This window comes from Echinops telfairi, unplaced genomic scaffold (genome assembly GCF_000313985.2).
Source record: "Echinops telfairi isolate 266 unplaced genomic scaffold, ASM31398v2 ScPeMD7_60;HRSCAF=208, whole genome shotgun sequence".
Lineage (NCBI taxonomy): Eukaryota > Metazoa > Chordata > Mammalia > Afrosoricida > Tenrecidae > Echinops > Echinops telfairi.
Window position 1 is genome coordinate 30,851,699 of NW_022103958.1, and position 24,699 is coordinate 30,876,397.

General features: G+C 43.2%; 2 protein-coding genes across 3 annotated transcripts in view; both read right to left on the bottom strand.

Moving 5' to 3' along the window:
* NELL1 (neural EGFL like 1) overlaps nucleotides 1-24,699 on the bottom strand; it is a 1,001,735-nt gene that overhangs the window by 316,069 nt on the left and 660,967 nt on the right. The window lies entirely within an intron of this gene.
* Nucleotides 10,949-12,127, bottom strand: LOC105979441 (isocitrate dehydrogenase [NAD] subunit gamma, mitochondrial-like). The gene has a single exon (XM_013006961.1). The coding sequence runs from the start codon at nucleotides 12,125-12,127 to the stop codon at nucleotides 10,949-10,951; it is 1,179 nt and encodes a 392-aa protein (XP_012862415.1).

Below are 24,699 nucleotides of genomic sequence, written 5' to 3' on the forward strand. Positions count from 1 at the left end.
ACTTGTGTATGCAGGGGTCCTGGTGGCAGAGGAGTGAAGTGTTGGGCTCTAAACCACAGGTCAGCAGTTCAAAACCACCAGCCACTCTCAGGGTGAAAGATAAGGCTTTCTACTACCATAAAGAGTTACAGCTTTGGAACCCACAGGGGCAGTTCTCGTCTGTCCCACACGCTTGCTGGGAGTTGGGATCGACTATGGCAGTGAGACTTTTTGTTTTGGGGAGTTGTGTACATACCGCACTTTGATAGCAAAGTTGTTACTGAGAGTGGAGAGCTGCGAGAAAAATGTTTATTATCTGACCCTTTTACACAGGAGCCTGGGTGGCATGGATGGTTATGCCTTGAGCTACTGAACTGTCTGGCCAAGTGTTTATCCTAGCAATCAGTAACTCCATGGGAGACGGGCGAGACGGCTACTCTCCTAAGAGCGACAGCCTCAGAAACCCTCAGAAGAGAGCAGGGTGCCCCAGAGCGTGTCCAGAGTGCTAATCTTAAAGGAAGCGGATTGCTGCATCTTTGCCCCCCCCCCCCCCCACCTCCGGTGAGTTCAAGCTGCTGACCCTTCCCTTAGCAGTGGAGCACTTAACCACTCTGCTACCAGTGGTCTCTCATGAGCTCTCTAACACAGTCGAATCCATCAAAAAGGGAAGGAGATGAGAAGTTACCAGAGGCTGAGGCCTGAGGTGACTAGGGGTAACTACATAGTGGGTTTAGCGTTTCTTTTGGAGGTGATGAAAACGTTTTAAGAAAGTTGCCAATGCTTCATTATACACTTAAAATAGTTAAAAATGGACAAATCTTACTTTATGTATATCAAACGCTATTAAAAACTATGCAGGGCTTCACAAAATGTTCGAGGGAAATCCACTATGGTTTCATTCCATTTCCCCACAAACTTTGAAAAATCCCTCCTACATTTCCAACGTGAATGTCCCAGGACCCAGGTCTGACAACACTGAGTCAGCACCGCTTCCTCTGGAAGTCAGCAAGGGACACGTTTTGGAACAGGCCACCGGAAGGCATCCGGCTCTTTCCTCGGCTCCAAATGCCTTGTTTTCCTGAAAGGAGCAAAATGCAATGTCTGGATGCTCATCAAGGGTTCTCATTGATGCACACACAGAGGAAAAGCTAACTGAACTGGAGACGTTTGGAAAAATTAAACACAGATTTCCTAATAAAGCTGAAAATAGGCTCCTGGCATCCCAAGGCATGTTTATTTCTGTTTAAATAGGTGGCTTCCCATAGACGGTTATCTGCTCAGCGGGGATCCTGGGAGAGAAATGTCTTCCTCCTCCTGTGCATTTTAAGCTTTTTTCCTATGAAATTCAGCAGAGACTATAAAAAGCATCTGCCAATCTGGATAAAAACTATAACCATGGTCAAGTAGTGCTAATACCTTTAGCTGCCTGCTTCTAGAGTGCTCTAAAAAGATAGGAAATAGTCCCATAATGGAAGGACAAGAGATTGACAATGCTTTTTGTACAAAGGTGGCTTCTTGGAAAAAGACGAGAGTACCAGTGGGCTAGGCTGAGACTGTTGCCATTAAAAACATTGCTGTTAATGTAGGTGGTGTTGTCGCTTAATTATCTGAAGGTGGGAAAAATGCTTTGGTAATTGGCAGATCACAGTAACTGGAACTACTATAGGCTGTGGTCTATGGAAATTGGCCCATTCTTAGCTTCTCAGGGCACTCAGAGGAGGTAGATTATGCTACCAACAGTTGAAGAAGGCCAATAAAGGACCAAAGGATATGATTTCAGATGAAATGCCATGGCCATTACTGGAGGGAGGGAGAAATTGACGTGGTACCAGGCAGGGAGTTCATGCTGGAGCTCGGCGTCGAGGAAGGGAGTTGAGAGCTATTTCACTATCAAGAAGGTACTTATGAAGAGATGAAAGAGATGCAAAGGGTCCTGGAAAATAACAAGAGGGCAAGGCAAGGCCATCGATGGGAAAATAAAAAAAATAATAGAAGGCTGTGATTGGGTTGAGCAGTAGATTAAAAAAAGGAACAAATCTTTATAATCACAGAATTAGAGTCAACTACAATCAAGTACTTACTTAATCAGGTCAATTAATTTCTGTAAAGAGTTCATCATTACTCAAAAAGAAAAAACCTACGCTTACCTTATATCTTGAAAAATCTCAACTAGAAACATATATAATTCATTTTAAATATTTTATTTCTTTTTAGCTTAGGTCACAAGTGCATACATATATAAATAAAAGGGGGCTTCAACAATGTCATGGAAAATGGGACAAAAGGATTATGGAATTTCCCACCAACTTTCTGAAGCCCCCTCATCTATTCAGGACAAACTCTAGTTAAAATGAGTTCAACAATAACTGCATGTTGCCCAAGGATGGCGAACATACACCAATCCCTTCATTTCTACAGTTATCATTCAGTACCGTCTAGTATATTCCTCAAGTTGTATAACCACTGCTGTATGTAGCCACATAACTCTGGCCATCAAAAAGTATAGCATCTGGGGTCTTAAAGGCTTGAAGGCAATCAAGCGGCCATCAAGCTCAGAAGCAACAAAGCCCACATGGAAGAAGCACACCAGCCTATGCAACCACGAGGTGTCGAAGGGACCAGGTGTAAGGCATCATCAGAACAAAAAATCTTACCATAGTGAATGATGGTGGGAGTGCAGAGTGGAGATCCAAAGCCCATTAGTAGACCGCTGGAGATCCCTTTGCAGAGGGGTCTCGGGGAGGAGATGAGCCAGTCAGGGTGAGATGTAACAACGATGAGAAATACAACTTTCCTCTAATTCCTAAATGTTTCCTCCCCGCTCCCACTACCATGACTCGAATTCGATCTAGCAAGTCTGGCTAGACCAGAGGATGTACACTGGTACAGATAGGAACTGAAAATACAGGGAATCCAGGGCGGATGAGCCCTACAGGACCAGTGGTGTGAGTGGCGAAACAGGGAGGGTAAAGGGAGAATGGGTAGGAAAGAGGGAACCGATTACAAGGAACTATATGTGACCTCCTCCCTGGGGGACAGACAACCGAAAAGTGGGTGAAGGGAGACGTCAGACAGGGCAAGATATGACAAAATACCAATTTATAAACTATCAAGGGCTCATGAGGGAGGGGGGAGCGGGGAGGGAGGGGAAAAATGAGAACCTAATGTCGGGGGTTTAAGTGGAGAGAAAATGTTTTGAGAATGATGTACAAATGCACTTTACACAATTGATGTGTGTATGGATTGCGATAACAGTTGTATGAGCCCCTAATACAATGTTGGAGAAAAAAACAACAACCATTTTTTTTCGAACATAATCAAAGTTCTCAATGTCATAAAACGGTCAGGCAGTATCTTCCAGCCATCCGCACCTTGGTATGTGCCCTCATCACTTCCCTCTCTGGCAAGTCCTCGTCACGTTGCAAGTGGATTTGAGGCATGCTAACTTTGAGGGTTTCCTGATTGCCCTGCCCTCTGCAGCGCACCCCCAGCTCCCTGCTATACAACTCTTGCAACACTTATCACTCTCCATAATAATTGCGTGATTACCGTTGCTTTCCTGGGCAGACTAGAGAGGGCTCCTTGAGAGACAGACAGGACATTGATTCTCCAAGCGGCTGGTGTAGTGCCTGCCTCAGTGGGTGCTCCACGAAGGACAAATTACCTTATAGAAGGAGTGCATGAGCAAACGGATAAATGAATGAACTCACTGTGTAAACAAGCATCTCACTGCTAACAAGAATACAATTGGGATCAAATCCTCTGATCCTGGCACAACTTGAGTACCTCATACACTGTCCCTCTCAGAGCGTCTTCTCCCCGTGGAGAAAACCGTTTTCTTGATACATCAGGCCTCCCAGTAGCTTTGACTAAAGCTTGGCATAAAGTTGTTTTTTGACACTGTGTGCCTTTTTTTCACTGAAATACAACTTTTATATATTTGAAAGATCAAAACTAAATTAATTACCCTAGTTTTACCCCAGTCAGAATCTTAAGTAATCTTTAATATAATTTCACAGGAAATAGCTTTGCATCTCTTTCTGTGATAATATAGCAGAGCTAGCAATCTACCTTCTTCTGCTAGTGCTGATTTTTCTGCATAATACCTTCAAAAGCTCCTTCCTTTTACTTTCACACAGAATGTGTCATTTAATAGATAATGCAAATGCTTCAATAGGGAGCAACCTGAAATACCAGAGAACGAGTCTTTCTTTTAAATCAATGACAGGATCCATACAGATAAACAGAAAGAACGAAAAATATTCCAGACGAGGCTGAATAATTTTGAAGACTGTATTACATGGATAAATATGTATAACTTTTACTTATAAATTCAGGTATTATATTAAATGGTGTACTTAATATCACATATTCTATAAGAGAATACCTTAGAAACATGACTTTTTTCTCCCCTCTGCAGGTACATGAAGTTATTTCATTTAATCTCTTCACATGACTCTTGACCTCAAGCTCTGCTCAGTGGTGAGCTATTTTTCAGGTTCTCTGAAGGCTCCAAAATCCATTTTTTTCCATCTAAATGTTGAAGGCAAACCCTTTTGTCAGTTGATGTGTGATGCTCTCTCCCTGGATGTTTCAAATCAAGCCATAAGAACCCAATTGCACAGTATTTGTCTGGAAAATATGTGCTGTGATCTCCACAATGTGATTAAAAATTGAACTGCATTCAGTAATTTTAAAATAGCAATACATTTATAATGGTCTGTGTAGTATCTGACCTCCTTTGGCTTCCCTGTTGCCTCAAGACAGAGGTCAGACATGCCTCCAACCTCCATCTTTATTTATTTGTTCTGACACCAATGGTTCCTCCCACGCCCCTCTACATTTATGCAATTTTGAGATTTCTTTGCAATAGCCACACAGAACTCACAGACAATACTCATAATTAGGGGGGTTATTAGGGAATCTAACAGTTGACCACAAAGATGGATCAGAAAAGATGAAGAATACAGTTACTGGTCCCCAGCAACACCTCTCCCTCAGCCAACAGCCACGTCTCTCTAGTCCTCAGCCTCGCAGTCCACTGGCCTCTGTCTTCAGGGGCCAGGGAGCCAGCCTATTGGTCTGCCTCCTAGTTTCAGTCTCAGAAGTGCTCCTCTATGGTGTGTCATGGTCTCCTTGACTTAGCCTCTGGTCCTGCCTCCACGACTTCAGACAGAAAACTCGAATTCACTGCCCAGGGAGTTCTTCTTCGAAAGGTCCTGGGTTTTCTCTCTACTTCTGAGATGGCTCTTATACGTAGAGGAATGGCTTTCATTTTATAGCAGAGCAAACCCCCAAGGAAACAAAGGATATGACTTGGTTCACATTGTCTATTAGAGACTTAATCCACGTCAACCCCATTCATTAGCAAAGAAGAAAACTTCCTCCAAGAGAGGATTATAGTCACAGTCACTGAGTCTTGGATTATAATACTACATCTCATAAGGAATTATGGTTAAAAAGGCCCTATTAATTGGCTACCTTTCATATCCAATACTGTGGTAGTCACCTAATCTGGTGTCAATTTAAGGATTAAGACTGTAGGAGTGGAGTCGATCGAGGCTGTCAATCTGGAGAGACAATGAGACTTCTGTGGGCATGGCCTTCTCCTGAGAATTCTGGGAAATCTGGTACTTCCTTGGAGGCAGAAGACACCTCTCTCTCTGCCACTTCCTGGGAGACATTGCAGAAGACAAGCCACATGGACGCAACCAGACCTCGAAAGCCGGAGAAGCCACAGAGAGACCCCTGCCAGCGCTGAGATGTTTCCAATGACACTGGATCCAAAGACTTTCTACCCACTGGCCTGTGATCTTCTGCATTTGGCATCATTGCATGTGTTTTGTGAGTCTGAAGAGGACTTTATAGATTGGTATCGGACATATGGGCTCATATCAGACTTATGGACTTGATCTGGATTAGGCTGGGATGTTTCCTCAATGTTCAATTGCTCTTGTGTATAAACCTCTCTCTTATATACATATGCCTGTTTATGAATTTGTTTCTTGAGCCTACCCAGACTAACACAAGTACTTAAAAGTGTGAGATCCCATTCCGTCTTCAGACCAGATAGTCTGTTATTCAATACAAAAGAACCAAGAAAACACATGGAAATGTGATAGCATTTATAAGGGCCTCATGACATTTTCCCCCCTTTCTAGCAGATGGAAAAGGATATAAAAATATTTACCTTGCATTTGGGCATATACAGTATTCTCTCACTCCTTTGTGGAAATGTTCATTCATTTACATCTATTTTGCAATGAACTAAATTCGGCACTAACCGAAGCAAGCCAGAGGCGTAAGTTGATCAAAGCCCACACTAGAGTCTTTGTCACTACACACGCTCCTTGTTCAGCTTGTGTAGGTATTTAAGCATTTGCAAATTGGTAACAAGGCACTCCAGTTTTTTCAATCGCCTTTCTGAAGTTGAGTGTTTTCCCCATTTCAGATTTGCCTCCTTTCTATCTTCCTTGATTTTCTTGGATAGACATAAATTCAATATATGTTGTTTCCTATATTGCAAAGCAAAGCAAACCCACTGCAGGCAAGCTGCTTTCCCCCCAACGTGGACCTGTAGCGCAGAAGAGAACTGGACTGTGAGTTCCCGGGGCGGTAAATGTTTATGGAAGCTGCTTGTTACACCTTTCTCCCATGGATTAGGCTGGCGGGTTTGAACTACCTGGATTTCAGTTGGAAGCAGAGTGTCTTAACTCCTGACGCAACGAGGGTCCTTCCTTCCCAAATCAGTATACACACATTCATTTTGATGTAAACAATACATTACCACATACATCATACCATTACACAGGCTATGTAAGTCAAGGAAACTCCGAGGACCAAATATCTCCCTTGAAAAATGGACTAACTCTGTAATAAGCTGCCTGCAGAAATTATGCATACTCACAACTGAACACTTAAGGATGCTGTCAGTTTGTTGCAACCTCTGGAATCATCAGAACGGGTACATTTCTTTAAAACCCTCCTATTTTCAAAATTCAATATTTCCTCATTTCTACTACTTATTGGTTTAGCTATTCCTGTTTCAATAGCACATTGCTTCATCATTTTTTCTTCAATGTTCCCATTTTGTCATTCCCTCCTGCAAAGCCGTGATCTATTTGAATTGCCATTAAAAGAATTACCTCTCTTTAGTATTTGATGCTCATATCAGGCACAAAAGAGGTCCCCCATTATCTAAAACCTCTGCATTTCCTATCCTGGACTATATCGGTAACCCCAAATATTGGAAGCCAGTGCTAGTAGTTGTGGTTAACTCTAGTGTCACAAGGTGGGGTCTGTCCTGGATCCTTACTATCTGAATGGCTTCAAGCAATCGGTTAACATCTGTACTTCCACTTCTTTGTGGATAATGAGTTCATTATTGGTTCATTAATGGGTTCATATGAGGATTCAATGAGCTAATCGACATAAATAATGTAGAACAATGTTTGAAGCAAAGTGTTCAAAAATGTTAGCAATAAAAATGTTATCAATTTTGTAGTAGTTACATGATCTGTTGTCAATTTGAGACTTAAGAGTTGAGGGGTGGAGTTTAGCCTGTCAATCAAGTCGCAGCTTTATGACCTAATTTGGAGGCGCTAAGGAGATAAGTAGCTTGCTGGAGTGATTAACGGGACACATTCTCACTCCCTGCGAGACATTACTGATGAAGCACCTGATGGAGCTACGCTGATGCATCCAGAGCCCTGGGAGCTGAAGGAGCCACACCGAGACCCCTGACAGCACTGAGATGCTTCTACTGCCACTGCATCCACAAGACTTTCCACCCCCTAGCCTATGGTCTTTCTGCATTCTGCATGATTGCATGTGTTGCGTGAGTCTGAAGAGGACTTTATAGATTGGTATCAGACAGATGGGCTAATATCAGACTTACGGACTTGGTCTGGGCTTTGCTGGGATGCTTCCTTAATATTCAATTGCTCTTGTACATAAAGCTCTTTCTTATACACATGTAAGATTTGTTTGTGTAGTCAACCCAGACTAACACAAATCCCTATAGGTTATGTCAGAAAGTGGTTGTAGTATAATGGAAATAAAACTTGGCTTGTTACCAGAAGTACGGGTTTCTCACCTAGGTTCTGCTATGTATTATATATGCTTTATTGCCATCTGACTTTGAGGTTGGTTAAACAGCATTGGGATAGTCCTTCATAAAATATGAGAGAAAAATGAATGAGAAACAAAATTATAAGCACAGGGTACATTCTGAAGTGCGAATTAATAAATATTAAAACTACATAAGATGTAGGGAGAAATCAAGAATTATCATAGTTGCTATAAATATTAAGAGTGATCGTAAACTAAAAGCTTATCTCTGTCCTTGATTCTGGTGCTATAATGATGAATGGCTCTACCCCTCCTACTGCCAAGGTATTCATTGACTAATAAAGGCTATTTTAGTTTTTATTAGTTATTATTGATTTAGCTTCAGTTCATGGCAATTTTATGTGTTCAAAATAACACACATTGCCTGGCCCTGTACCATCATTAGAGGTAATGAGAGAGAGAAAAAAAATCCAAGCAACAATCAGAATCCTAAACACCAGGTACAACTGACAGAGTACTCTTGGGTACCGAGACACACACCCCCCTTGTTTTGGCAGGGCAGGCAGAGGATTAACCAGGAAAGGCTTCCAAAAGAGATGGTGATGAAGGTGTGTTCTGTAGAATGAACGGGGAGAGGAATAAAGACAATCCTCAAAGACCGGAACTGGAGACTGTAGGCCATTGTCTGATAGCTGACCCTGTTGGCATTCTATGTGGAGTGCTGTGTGTGTATGGGAAGAAAGAACACAAATGTGTTTGGGGATACAATGGCCCAGTGCGCAGCTGATAGCCAAAAGTGCAGTAGTTTGAACCCATCATCCACTCCATACGAGAATGCTGTTCTAACTGATACAGGGTTTCCAAGAGTAAAACTTTATGGAAGCAGATAGTTTCAGGTTTCTCCTGTGAAAAGCTAAGAGCAAAGAAATTCAACTAACGGAAACCATGAGCCACTTTGCATGGTATGGAAGGGCTGCAACGTGTCCTGTAGGAGCCATGGTGGGATTCAGTAATTATAAGTGAGACATCATAGCTTTCCCAAATATGGCTGACATTGGAATAGGTTCTTCTCTTACTAAGAAACAGAATTACTTTGGAAGACATAGGCAACACAATAGAACTTTATTGGAAGCCCCTAGGAGGAAGAAAGCATTACCCAGTGGAACCCGAATCATGCCTATCAAACTTTAAAGGCTCCCATGCACACGCGATTCTTGGGACCTTCCTTTCCATCTGAGGTTCTACAGGGGTACCTAGGGGAAATCTCATCCCGAGCGAGAGATGTGGTCATGATGCTCTGCACAGGTTCTGTCTGGTTGTCCACTTTTGCTCCCTTATCCCGTCTCATTCCTGAGAATATTTACTCCCCTTCTCCATTGCTGGCCGTGAATTTGGTTTGGTTTTTGTTCTCCACCTCACTTCCAACAAGAGTGATCTTCCCAATAAAACTGGCAAGATTCATTATAATTCATTGTTTTTTACTTGCTACTCAAGTAATAGTTTTAAGCATTAATAAAGTTATTTTTAATTATGTGACCATTGAAGGCAAAAAAAAAAACCAAACCCCCAAACCAGCCCCCAAATAAAAAATGATTCCCAACTATCTAAGTCAGTGGTTCTCAACCTTCCTCATGCCATGACCCTTTCATACAGTTCCTCATCTTGTGGTCACCCCCCAACCATAAAATTATTTTCGTTGCTACTTCATAACTGTAATTTTGCTACTGCTATGAATCGGGCGACCCATAGGTTGAGAACCGCTGATCTGAGTGTACCCAGTGTTGTTCGCTCGATTCTGAGTAAGAATTTTTACAAAGATTGTATAAAATCCTATAATACCAATTGCTGGTGTCACCGAGTTGACTGTGCTTCACAGCGAACCCATGGGTCTCAGTAGAACTGTCGCATAGGGTTTTAGACACTGTGATTTCTAAGGAAGTAGATCATCAGGTGTTTTTCCCATACCGCCACTGGGTGGGTTCAAATCACTAACCTTGTTTTTAGCAGGATCGCATTTAACTCCTTGCCCCCTCAGGACTCTTGATAATGATGACCATAAAGACTTCAGGAGCTCAGTGCTTTTTTACCTTCTTCTCATATGCACTTTTGTTGAAGAAAGTAACCATGAAAGACTGGCAGCACTGCACAGAGACTTTGCAGCCCGCAGTCCTATCTGAAGAGCCACGTGTGGGTCCAGTATCTCTGAACTGGGGATTTGATCTATAGACTCTTGGGCTTTCCTGGAAGGAAGACAAGAATCCCCTTTACAGGGGAGCTGCAGTGCCCAAGGATGCCCACGTGTCAGAGAGAAGACATGAAAACATTCCTGCTATACAGGTCATAAATAACACCATGGGGAAAGATATTCTACAGGGGGGAGTAAAAGCATTCTGTATAACTCAGCTTTATACTACCTCATTTATTATTTAGGTTACAATGTATATATTGTAAAGCAAATTTTATTATACCAATTAACTCATTAACAACCTCTAGAGAAAAGCCAGACTTATCTGCAGGCTGGTGTGCTGAATTTTAATAACCAAATAAAGAGGAAAGCAGTATGCCAGGTTCCGGGAAAGACCCAGCAACCCACAAATGGATCTGATGCATGCAGTGTGCCCTAACACAGGGAAAAGTCAACGGTGGATTAAAACAGAAAAGGATGCCCTCAATTCATTTTCCAGAGAGTAGGTTTGGCTAATTTAAACAAGGCTCATTTACGAACTCTTAATTGAACAGAGAATAAAAATATCAGCCTTCACCCTTCCAAATTGGAACAGTGGCTAGTTTATTTGAGAGTCCATACTAGCTCAGCTGGCTAGGACAGCTAGGAGGAAGGGGGCGAAAGGAAGTAATAGGTGGGGGGCAGAATAACTCCAAGACCCTGAGAGTTTTATGCTTAGATGTGGCTCAGGATGTCTTGAATGATTTCTGATGTGGTACCATGTCCCCCAATATCTGGCGTGTGGATTGATTTGTTGCCCATGGAGGCCAAGATGGCGTTGCGAATGCAGGTGGCATAGGAGGTGAGCTCAAGGTAATCCAGCATAATACAACTTGCCAGAAGCATGGCAGTCGGGTTGGCAATGTTCTTCGCGGCTATGTTTTTGCCCGTTTGCCTTGCGCCTGTCTCAAACACCGCGTACTGGTGGCCGTAGTTGGCTCCAGGCACAAGGCCTGCCCCCCGAACCAACCCTATGCAGATATTGTTAATAATGTTGCCATACAGATTTGGCATCAACATGACATCAAATTTCTGGGGCTGGGTGACCAGCTGCATGGTGGTGAAGTCCACGTTCATGGTCTCGAAGGCTATCTGAGGATAGCGCGAGGCCACTTCGGCACAGCACTGGAGGAAGAGCCCATCTGTCAGTTTCATGATTTCGGCCTTGTGGATAGCTGTCACTTTCTTGCGCCCCATCTCGTGGGCCAGCTGGAAGGCGTACTCAGCGATCCGCAGAGACTTGCTCTTAGTCGTAATCTTCAGGGTCTCGACCACTCCGGGCACACCCTCGTGCTCCAGGTTGCTGTACTCACCCTCTGTGTTTTCCCGGATGGCAATGATGTCTATGTCCTTGTGCCGGGTGAGCACACTAGGCAGACTCTTACAGTGGATGACATTGGCATAGAGGTCGAGACACTTCCGCAGCAGGCTGTTGCGGGACAAGTGAGTGGATGGCAGGTTATGGTCTGTGGCGATGTTGCCCTTTAGTGCCACACCATTCCGACGGATGGACAAGATGGCACTGTGGAAGTCCTCGGGACTACAAGTGGAGTCCACTTGTACCTCCTCAAAATCCACAGGCACACACGCATGTGTGAACAAAGACTTGACATGCACCATAAGTTCAGGACCAATTCCATCACCAGGGATCAGAGTCACTGTGTGCCGCCCACCATACTTGGCAGAGGGAGGAATCAACTCATATCCAATATTTGTGGCGGATAGAGGTCGATAAGAAATGCTCCTCTGAGAGGTTGTTTGTCCGAGTAAACAGTCCCAAAGACGACAGAGAACGTTAGGTCGGAAAATATCCTCCAATGTGCCCTTGGTCGACCTCAGCAACGTTAGCGCCATGATCTTGATAGCTGCATGGATTTTAATGTAAATAAAATGGTGTGTTCTTTGTCTTGCTTTGGTGGGATTCTTGATACATAATTCTTGCCTGGGTCACAATAAGAAATTCTCTCTCCTACCTTGTGTTCTATTTTGGCCAAACATTCTACTGTAGTGAGAAAGATAGCTAGGGAGAAAGGAATGCGTTTATACTGTACGAAGTAGACATTTCAGAGTTGGATAAGGATCATCTATTATTAGACTAAGCTCCGTGTGAAAATATTTTTATATATGGCTATTCTTTAATTCTCATTTCCTGGTATTCAATTATCCTGATAACCCTAGACGGTAAGCATTAGCCTCATGTAAATGGTAAACTGAGGCTTTCCGAGTTATAAGTCAGTGTAGCATGATCACACCCCTAGCAAGGGGCCTAGAGACTCCTCTGGACACCTGACTCCCAAAACTGTGTTCTTACCCACTCTGCACTGTCCCCTGATCATGTTTCCATTGTATGTCGTTTACTTATGGACTACGATATCACACACTGAACTTACATTTTCTTAGACTTAGCTTTATTGGCTGTGAAATGAAAAACAAAACGATCGGCTCAGTGAAAATGTCGTCTAAATACAAAAGCACCTCGCACAACGCCCAGAACATCAAACTCCAGACTCCCTGTCCTCGAGTCGAGTCCCGCTTGTGGTGACCCTGGAGAGGTCCGAGGAGAATGGGCCTGTGGACTTCCGAAGCTGTGATCGTTCCTGGACTAAAGAGCCTCCTCTTTCTCCCATGAAATGCTGCTGGTTTTGAACCACTCACCTTGCATGTAGCAGCCTAGCATGTAACACACTAGGCCATCGGGAATCCTTAGAGCTTCTTAATGTTCGATAAATGAATATACTAGCTGAGTCATAAAGTATCGCTATAAAGCCATAGGCATGGGTATCAAACAAAAATATCAACATGTGAAGCCCTGCTTTCTTGAGATGTCCTCCATCTAGGTGTAGATATTTCTGAAGGTGGGTACCATCTTTCTAATCCTTCCCACCAAGAAAGAACGCTGTGCTTTTTGATTTATACCACACCACATCAAGACAGTAGTTTTGGCCACCGCCTTAGAGCCGAATTGAGTTCCTTTCAAATGCTCCTTGGGTTTGGGGAACAAGAGAACCCTAAAGGGGCCAGACTAGGACTGGCGGGTGAATGGGATAAGGTTTCCCAACAAAAGCCTCATAGGAAGCCCTCGCTGTCCTTGAAACAGGGTCGGGTACGTGGTCATGGGGAAAAAACCAAAAAGTGGATGAAGGGAGACGTCGGACAGGGCAAGATATGACAAAATACCCATTTATAAACTATCAAGGGTTCATGCGGGAGGGGGGAGCGGGGAGGGAGGGGAAAAATGAGGACCTAATGTCGGGGGTTTAAATGGAGAGAAAATGTTTTGAAAAACGATGTACAAATGCGCTTTACACAATTGGTGTGTGTATGGATTGGGATAACAGTTGTATGAGCCCCTAATAAAATGTTAAAAAAAGAAAAAAAAAATTCCTCAGCCCAAGCTTCATGGCTTTTTTCCTCACTCATGCAATTTCAAATTTCTTAGAACTTCCTCATAATATATCATGGGAGAAAAATCTATCAAGCCTACCCACTTAGAATCCCCCAGCCAGAAAAATAGTCCCTATAGCTTTCATTGCTGCCCTCTGCCTTGAATTTAACTAGTCTACTAGGTCCCTTCAAGGAACCCTGGTGACACCGTTTGAACCCCCTAGCTGCCGCTCTGCTGGGCGAAAGAGAAGGCTTTCTATCCCATAGATTTAAAGTCTCGGAAACCGATAGGTGCAGCGCCTGTCCATCCTGTCGGGAACTCTGAGCTGGAAACAATTCAACGGCAATGAATTTGCTTTTGGCAAATTTAAAAAGCCACTTTTTAAATTGAAGCTTTTTTGAAAGCATTCTAAAGAAACTGAGGCACAGGCCTTCCTGAGAGACCTTGTCTTTGGCCATCCACTGACTGCAGACACCTATTTAAGTAAGTTTTGTATGGAGTAAACCCATACATGTGTCAAGTGGAACCCGAGGCGTAGCACTAGGTTTTGGCCTACCATCATATACTCGCCGTATATATTCTACATGCACACGTGAACATGCACTGCACAGTTGTATTTTTCTTTCCACCTTCATCTAGCACTTTGTAAATGGTATCCTTACAAAATCATCTCTAAGTAAGTTCTCTTAACTTTGAAGCTGAAATCTCAATGTCCATACCCTATTAGTACCTTATTTGAGGGTTTTTAAAAATCAATTATTGTTTCCTGGTTCATGAACTTTATTGAACAGTCTTACATCTATAAACTGCCTCTATTTTAAATGAGTTTTGAGCAATGTCTATTCCCTGTAACATCCACTACCCTAAAGAAGACAATCAACTTTTCCTTCACCTCCTGTTTCCCTGGCACCTCTTTCTGATGAGTAACCCCTACTTCCTTAGCCCGAGGCAAAGAGGGAGCAATGTTCTGCCACCGTAAATTAAATGTTTTCTGTTCTGGAGTTTCCTAAGTATGGAGTTGTTCTGCATGTACCTTCTGCCTGCCTTGGCTTGTGAGATTTATATATCTTGCTGTGCTCCTCTCTAGTTTGTAAGAAACTACAAAATGATTTCCTACTGTATGGAGATGCAGATACAGATCTATATCACCAGTTTACATCCCCACCTGCAAGGTAAGGAAGTTGCATCTGCTCCACATCCTCACCCACACTCAGAATAGTCACGATTTTAATTGTATCCACTCTTAATGTACGTGGTGGTATCTTACTGTGCTTTTGTTATTTCCCCCCTGACAGTGATCTGAGCATCTTTAAATGCAGCCTCCCAGTTTCAAAGCGATAATCACTCAGAGCTGATGGTTCTAAAAAACTGCCACTCAAACCTCAAAAGCATGTACCATGTTTCCTAAAAGTACCCCAGTTGAGTCAGTGACTTAATTGCAAATTAAGTATTCCCTTAACTATAAATAAAAATACTGTTCCTATTGAACTTTTAGGTACATGATGTCCTTGGTGCAGGTCAGTGGTTGGTGGGGGTGGTGGCTGACTTACTTATGAATATTTCCCAAGGATTCATGTTAAACTCCAAGGACATAAAGATGCAAATGTATTAATGGCTACTGCTTATAGAATCCTCACCACGTGTAAGGTTCTATGCTGGATAGTGTCCGTACATCAGTACAATTCAACAAGGTAAGTATTACTGTAACCATTTTGCATATCAGCAATGTGAGATGACCAGAGGTCCTGGAAATGAGCATTGTTGTGAATGTACAGACAAATAATATCATGAGGCAGGCATTTCTAGGTAAAGAAGTGGGGGGCGTGGGGTGGCAAACCCATGCACACCCAATGTGATGACCAACAGATCTTTTTGAAATGTAATAGTTGCAGGAAGGACCTTGGCTTCTTTAAGGATTCCCTCAGTCAGGCAGAACAACTGGTCCCTCAGTCAGACAGAACTACCAGTCCCTCAGTCAGACAGAACTACCGGTCCCTCAGTCAGACAGAACTACTGGTCCCTCAGTCAGACAGAACTACTGGTCCCTCAGTCAGACAGAGCTACTGGTCCCTCAGCCAGGCAGAACTACTGGTCCCTGGCTCACACTTTGAGAGTCATAGGGGCCTGCTCTTGACCTGCTCTTCACTGAAGAAAGTGCCATCCCACGGGACCCAGCATTTAGAAGACAGGAAATCACCCTGCTCCCTGCTCTGGTATCAAAAGGCTTTACATTAGGAACCAGCTGGACACCAGTTTGTCACTTAAAATGCCACATAAAACAGCTACTAATACTGGGGCACGAGCAGGAGCGGATCCAGGGCAGCAAAGCCAGAAGGAAAAGGACCTGGACACAGTCACATAATTTCGTTTCTACCAATGGATTACTCTTACGCAAGCAGGCCACCCTATCCGCTCCCTCCTGCTAGTAGCACACATAAATCCTTAAAAGGTGTAGATGCAGGAGGAGGACATGTAATGGAGATTATGAATTGAGCCATGACTGAGACTTTAATCAGCAGATTGATCTACAGGTACATCTGGACAAGGCATAACAGTTTTAACCACAGTGGGGGGAAAACAAACAAACAAACAAACAAACATGAGTTGGGCAACTCTCAGAATTAATGAGAGTTTCACGTTTCCACACATCGGCATTATCTGGCGCTGGGTAGAAATGCAAATCCTGGGGCTGGACCTATTCACGGACTGATTGAATGTAAAAGGCTGGAGTGGGGCCCCAACATCTGTGTATTAATAAGCCTTCCAGGTGATCTTGATGCACCCACAATGTGAGAGCCACTGGCTTCTGAACTGATCCAAAATGACCAACAGCTGAATTAAAGTGAAGACAATGAGGAAGAAAACCGGTTCAGAGCTATTGAGGAGACAAAAGAAATAAGACTAGACTATTGGTCTGGGAGACTGTGAATGTTCTTGTTATGTTCGTAACGACTGAATGGTGAGATAATCAGTTAAAATGCACAGAAGAGTAGGCTTGGGTGGGCTCTCAGGTGGAAAATAATTCAGTTTCATGCACAATGGGTTTGGGGGCCCCAAAGGACATCCACAAGAAGATGCCCCGTGGGTGGCATAATAAATGAGCCTGCCGCTCCAGAGAAGTGTTCAAGGGTGAGGGCCAAGGTTGAGGCGTCATCAGCAAGTGGAAGAGAGGTAACCACCCTGGGGTGCATAAAAGAGCCTGGAGCAGAAGTCCTCATCCTGTTTTTCTAGCCATGGCATATGATGCATGATGTTCATATAAGACTCACTCCAAGGAACATATCCTGATAGTCATGGAATGGAAACCACACACACAGCTAAGTAATGCCAAGAGGTCCCAGGTTTCTATATGCCATCCAGAAAAGAAAAGCATTGTATTACTAAGAAACGCTAAGTGAAATGATCTATTTAACATTCTAGAAATGGCTAAGCTAATATAGGGATACTATTCGTTTAAAGACTACATCTAGATTTCGGCGGTGAAGTGAAATTAATTACTTCTGACTTCATTTCTCACCAAATCACTGGGTGGGAACATGCAAATTGAGGTGTAGAAAACTCTCCCTGGAGATTAGCCCGTTTTCCTAAGCACCTAGGTATGAGAGAGCCATCTCAGAAGCGGGAACGGAGGTTCCTGTGGCCACCAAGAAAGAGGAGCCACGAGTGGAGTGCACACGAGCTCCCCGTCTGACGTGGCAAAAGCCCCAGAGGCCCCCGCAGTGCCACGCAGACACAGAGCAGAGGTGCTGGGCCTGCGACCAGGGCAGTGAGGCAGAGAGCAGGTGGGCTTCCTGGTCCCGAGAAAAAGTCAGCGGTCAAGGGATCACGGAGTTCAGAGGCAGAGGACCAGGGAGACACATGGCTGCTGGCTGAGAGGGGACTGTTGTGGATCAAAGACTGTCCCCTCACTGCTTATGATCCCGACCTGTGCTAACCTTCCCTAACGAGCTTCCTAATCGGGAGTAGTCGGTGAGTTCCATGTGGCCACTGCCATGGATGTTCAAACCTGTCAGTGAGGCAGAGGGCCCTGAGACTAACAGTGGCGTCCAGCGGCCTAGAGTAAAGAAAGAGGGGGGTGGGGGGGCAGGGAGGGTCTCTGTCTTGTGGCAACCGGCTTTGAGCTGGTCTAATGGTAAAGTCACCTCCCGATTGAAGCTGGGTGCTCAGACATGGCTCCAACACTCTTTTCTTCAACTTCCACAGGGAATATGAGCAAACCAAGCATGGTCCAACAAAGCTGGAGGGAAAAATAACTTATTTTAGGGCTAAAATGTGCGTTTGTAGTCATCCAGGTGCCAATTTACCTAATACAATTTCACATGTCATCTTAATTTTCACCTTGTCTTTGATTTGGAAATTGTAAATGTAGCCTCATTCTCACTTCTATGCAACATAGATGTTGAAGCAAGCACTTGCCTTCATTTCTCACTAAAAATGGGTAAAACCCAAGAAACTATACAACCACAGAGTCACAATGTACAGATTGTAGTATTTCACAATGACTGTAACTATTAATGATGTACCAATAGCCATTGTTCATGGGTGCTCTCAACAAGTATAAAATAAGCTATAAATTATGAGCAATTCATGTCCAGCTAGCTCTGTCTCCAACACATGCCCACAAGAGAGAGCATATCCTCTTTACAAGCAAATGAGTAACATCCTAATGATGATAACTTTGAGGTAGCTCTAATGAACAGAACAAATGAATAATTCACAAACGTTTGGTTCATGAAACGTGTGAATGATTAGTATGGCATGCCTAGCTGCGACGTGCTTGTGCATCATGACGCCAAGGTCAAGAAGCACCGCGTGAAGGAAGGGATTGTAGAGAAAGCACATAGAATGCTGAGGAGGAAACAGAACCACCAATGTTTGAAGCACTATCCGTGTAGATGAAGTTGAAACTAAACCATCTGGGAGGGAGGGGACAGTGAAGAAGGAAAGCTCTCAGAAATGGAAGTCCCCAAAGCGAACTTACTGCCACTGAGTGAACTCGGATCCCTGGCAACCTATGAGGTGAGGTAGAACGGTCCTGGAGCATACCTAAGGCTGTAAACCTTGATGAACGCACACTGCCGTGTCTTTCTCTGGTGGTTACCGGGTGAGTGCTTTAACCACTGCGCAATAAGAGCATCTTTTCTGGAAGCCAATTTGTTATTATGACCTGCTATCAAGTCAGTTCTGACTCATCGAGACCCCAAGTTCAGCAGAACAAAGCACTGCCTAATCCTGCATCATACTCCCTCTGTCTGCACCGTTGGGTGCAGCCACCATGCCAATCCCCCTCATTAGGGTTTTTTCTCTTTGTAGCGTCCCTCCAACTTACCAAGCATGAAGCAAAGAAAAGGAAAACCTACCCTTAAGTGGTTTTCTAAAACAGATTTTCTTGATCGTAGAATTAGTACAAATTCTCACTTGTGATTCCATCACTTTTAAATAACCACAGTAGAGTTGTCAGATGGCAGAGAACTTGGGAGAGCCAAGTTTAAAGTAAAAGAGGAATGTCTCTCCCTCTCATGTCCCAAAAGAAAATATAAACAGAACCAAATCCACTGTAGGGGCACGTGTTACTTAATATGGCTCTTCTAGCCATCATTGTTTTTGTAGCTCCCATAAATGACTGGGTGGGTCCATGCATATATGATACCTTGCTAATAAAGTAAATAAGGTATATGGTACTCTTGTACGGTGGGACTATACAAATGAGGAATATGGGATCCTGATGTGGGGACTGGTCAGTTTCACCATTCCACTCGGTTTAAAAGAACCACCTCAGGAATGGAAAAGGGACCTCACTACCATCAAGAAAGAAGAGCCAGGAGTGGCACACGTCCTTTGGCCCTCAAGATCACTGCAATGAACTTCCTCAATGAAGGCGACAAAGCAGTGACACAGCAGAGCAAAATACCCAAAGGAATGGTGGCAGAGAAGAGGTGGCAGCAGAGCCCATAGAAGCAATAGTATAAGACAGCAAAGTGAGTGGCGCATCCCTCCCCATGGAGCAAACAAAACGTAAGCGCCTTAGGACAGAAGGCTTGCTGTAGATTGGGTTGACTCCGGCAGTCTCAGGTACTTCGGGGCTAGGTTTGGACACCCCACAGTTAGGGCTGAATGACTCTGGGCCAGGTTTACTGGCTGACTAGACATTTAATTGGTAGAACCAAGGGACCCTGAGCTGAGAGGCCAAGATCAAGAAGAGCTTCTTTACTCTTAACCAAGCAAGCCGGCAGGCGGAGGTGTGGCCTACCTGCCAGAGGAGGCAGTACTGACCAAAGAACGGTATCTACAGTGTTCCTGACACAGGACTGCAGCCAGTTACATCCCTAATAAACCTCATACTACTGAGTATGGTCTGTGAATTGAGGTGGGTTTCACAACAAATGATCTAGCCAGGAAGGGAAAGGAGATTGCTGTACAGGAGAAATGGCTGGTGTCAGAATTGATCATGAAGGTTGGGGGGGGGGTGGGCGGGGCGGAGCGGGGTGCAAGCATGTTTGAATGTTGTCTCACAGGAAATGACTTTTGTTTGACTCTGAAGGTGATTTCTCCTCCTCCCTCCCCACTACTCTTTTTTTTGTGTGTGTGATTAATCACTGTACTTTAATTATGTTTAATTATGTTCAATTTGTAGCAATGAAAATACATCCTGCATATCAGATATTTATATTATGATTCATAACAGTAGCAAAATTAGAGTTATGAAGTAGCAACGACAATAATTTTATGGTTGGGGGTCACCACAACATGAGGAACTGTATGAAAGGGTCACGGCATCAGGAAGGTTAAGAACCACTGGTCTAGATTATACAGCCTGTAACCTTGAGCAAGTCTTTTAATTTCAATGTCATGGTTGTTGTTAGATGTTATCAAGTCAGCTGCAACTTATGGTGACCTTATGTGTAACAACATAAAGCATTTCCCAATCCCGTGATACCTTCATGATTGTGGCTATACTGAAGTCCATTGTTTCAGCTTTTGGGTCAATCCACCATCTCATTGATCATTTCCATTGATTTGGGGGATCCTCTAATTTACCAAGCATGGTGTCGTTTTCTAATGTTTGATCTTTCTTAATAGTGCATCCAAAGTAAGGAGGTCAAAGTATTGCCATCTTCGATTCTAAGAAATAGTCTGGCTGTATTTCTTCTAAGGTCAATTTTTTTATTACTTGCACAGTCCACATATTCCGTTCCCTCCATCGGCACCACAGTTCAAATGCACTGATTCTTCTTTTGGCTTCCTTTTTCATGGTCCAGCTTTCTCATTCCTATGAAGCCATTGAAAGACCATGGCTTAGGTCAGATGCACCGTAGTCATCAAAGTGACATCTCTGCTTATTGAAATTTTTTTAATCATTTTATTAGGGGCTCATACAACTCTTAGAAGATGTGGTAGCCTCCAGCCCTGTGGTACAAAAAGCCACACACTTTATTTTATTTTATTTTTTTTATGAATCTGGCCCTAGATACAGTTTCCATTTGGTAGAAATAAAAGTATACCCCCTCCAAAAAACATATTGGGGTGACTATTCATAGACTTTGGGGTTTAGGGTTAAAACAGAAGAATTTATTAGTCTAGTCACAAAGGTGCTTAAACAGCAACACCCAGCTTTCCTGAAAAGACCATGGGTGAGCACTCATGGTTACATTGGAAACAGCTTGTCTTCTATTGTTTTCCCAACTGAATCTTCCAGCTACATGCACAACACTATTAAGTATTTTTCTATGTTCCAGGGCTGGACCATGCCACCCTAAATCCTCGTTCCCAACTCAGCAAGATTGGGGTTTCCTTGTGATGATTGGATTTTCAACTTCTCTGTATTTTGGACATTTTCTTTCAACCAAGAAAATTCTAGAATCATTGTGCTACTAATGAAGGGATGCATGAATCAATGGAGTCCCCTTTGTTAAACTCATCTGAGAAAGCAGGAAACCCGTGTGTCAGGGTTGAATCCTTTCACTATACTTAATCAAACTGTGTGCTGAGCAAAAAATTAAAGAAGCTGGACTGTGAAAAGAAAGCAGCATCAGGGTCAGAGGATGGCTATCAACAATCCGGGCTGTGCAGATGGTGCAACCGTGCGTGCAGAAAGCAAGGAGGACTGCAGGAAGCAAGGAAGACGGATTACAACTCAATGTAAAGAAACCGAAGATCCTCACAACTGAACCAGTAGGTAACCTCGGGATAAACTGAGAAGATATTGACGTTTGTCAAGGATTTCATCTTTTTTGGGTCTAGAATCGATGTTCATGGAAGTAGCAATCAAGAAATCCACAATGCATTGCCTCAGGGAATGCTGCTGCACAAGACTTCCATGATGTGCTGAAGAAAAAGGGTGTCATCAAGGACTGAGGTGCTCTCGACTTAAGCGTGCTATTTTCTACCGCTCCATAAGAATGCGAAAGCTAGCTATAAACTAAGCAGGGCTGAAAAATAATGGATACATTGGAATTATGGTTGTGAGTAGAATACTGAATGTACTAAGGCTTACCAGAAGGAAAACAAGTCTGTCCAGGAAGAAAGAAAACCAAAATGCTCTTTAGAAATGAGATGACAAGATTTGGTCTTATCTTTTTTGGACAGTTTATCAGGAAAGACCAATCCCTGGGGAAGGACATCATGCCTGGGAAGATGAAGGGGCAGGGAAAGGAGGAAGACCCTCAACAGGATGAACTGACACAGGGGCTGCAACAATGAACTCAAAGGTAACAATGATGCGGCTGGGACAGGACTAGGCAACGTTTTATTCTGTTGTACGTGAGGTGGCTATGAGTCCAAACAGATTTGACAGCATCTCCCGTATCACTCACACACACACACACACACACACACACACACACACACACACACTCTTTAACTGTTGATACCAGCTCAGGAAACCAGACATCATGGGTTTTCTGAAAAAAATTCAAATTAAATTAGGTCCCCCACCATCCCTGGTCCTCATAGAGCTCATCCCACACTTGGTAGGTAAACCAGTGAGACCCAATTATTTCAGTAAGGTGGTAATAATATGGTGAAACCTGTGAGTACCAAGTCTCACAGGCTTTCTGGCATTGAGGGGAGTGTAGCTTACCACATTTTTAGTGATATCATTGGGAAATATTTCAGTTTAGATTCTCAGACAGATTTCCACCTTGCACAGGTTTACTTTACCGTAATTAAGGCACCTGTAAGTTGGAAGAAACTTCCAAAAGCCAGCTCTTCTAGCCAGTCATTTCAGTCCTAAACAACACTAGAACATAGGTATTGCTAGGTAGCATCAGAAATGACTCGATCCAACACGATTGGTTTTGGGATCCAAGTTAGACAAAGCTGGAAACGTTAGCAAACTGATTGTCTTTCACCATCCCCACCCTCTGCTCTTCATGTAAGAAGGAAATGGCTTCCACTGGGCACTACCGGCAGGCAAAGTCCTAGGTTGGATCGTATTTTATCACACTCTCTGGAAGTATTACTCACCACCCTATAAAAATTGAGAGTGAGGTGCCAAGGAAATTAACTTATGCTAAGCTAACAGAAGTTTCAGACTCTGATCTGTTCATCTTAAACACGTGGTTTTGGTTTTCTGTTGTATCATGTTGCTTTTCCTTTTCCATGTCTTCCTTCCTGTGCTCCTTTCTGTTCCCAGAGAATAGTGTGTCTCTCTCTCTCTCTCTCTCTCTCTCTCTCTCTCTCTCTCTCTCTCTCTCTCTCTCTCTCACACACACACACACACACACACACACAATCATGATATACTTTCAGGTACCTAACAGTGAAATTGACAGAGACACAAAAGTAAAATGATCTGCAAGCCTATTTCTAGGTAATGATGGCTGGTGAAATGCATATTCTTGTGTCTCCTCCTTCTTGTAATCCCACTAAAGTTACAGTTAAGAGTTGTTTTTTTGTAATTTTGCTTTTTAAGCTTGTTGTTGTTATTAGGTGCCACTGATTTGGTTCTGACTCATAGTGACCTTATTTATGTAATAGAATGAACACTGCCTGGTCCTTCACCATGCTCACAATCATGGTTACAGTTGTGCATGTTGTTGAAGCCTCTGTCTCATTTCATCGCCTCGAGGTCTTCTTTTGCTACGCCCTACTACTTTGCCAAGCATGATGTCCTTTTCTGAGGACTAGTGTATCCTGAGGATATCTCCGAAGTTAGCAAGACGGAGTCTTGCTTCTGCAAGGCATTCTACCTGTACTTCCTTCAAGACAGATCTGTTTGTTGTTCTGGCAGTTTACGGTACTTTTCAATATTCTTTGCCCCACCATAGTTTAAATGAATTCATTCATTCATTCATTCATTTATTCTTCAGCGTTCCTTAATCTGTGTTAAACTTTCACATGAATATATAGTGACCTGAAAATACCAGGGCTTGGGTCAGGGGAACCCTAGTCCTTAAAGCAGTATCTTTGTTCTTCCACACTTTCAAGAGATCTTGAATTAGAAAAGATGATAGTCTAAAATTAACCCTTAGTGAAAGGCTAGAAGATAAAACGTCAGAAGATCCCCAGATAGTAAATGAAAATAATAAACGAAGCAACAAGGAAATTGGAGAAGCAAAAGTCCAGCCTCAAAATATCAAGCCTTAGCAACCCTGGAGGTGCGAGGTGACCTGCTGTGCGGGTTCCCATCTGTGGGTCTCTTCAGCAGCAGACTGTCAGAGCGCTATCCTGTAGGACCAATGGTAGCATATCTACTCAATAAACTGTAGAGCATTATTTCATATTCCCTGCACTTAAGGCTATTTAAATCCTCTCAGACCGCAACGTCCCTCGACTTACATTTTTGAAGTTGAAGGAAAGTGTGACTATGACTCCTGGAAGGAAATGAATGTCCATTTGCAATTATCTCCTTTCTACAAAGAAACGGTTTACAGCTGTCTTTGTATTTTGTAGGCACTAATTTTTTAATATGTTATAGCCAACACGAGCCTGAGTTAAAATTAATTCAGTTAAAGCACACTGAGAAGAAGAGGTTCCTTAACAATACTCAAGATGGAATATCACCTTCCTTCACAAAGATGAGGATTATCTGTTGCATATT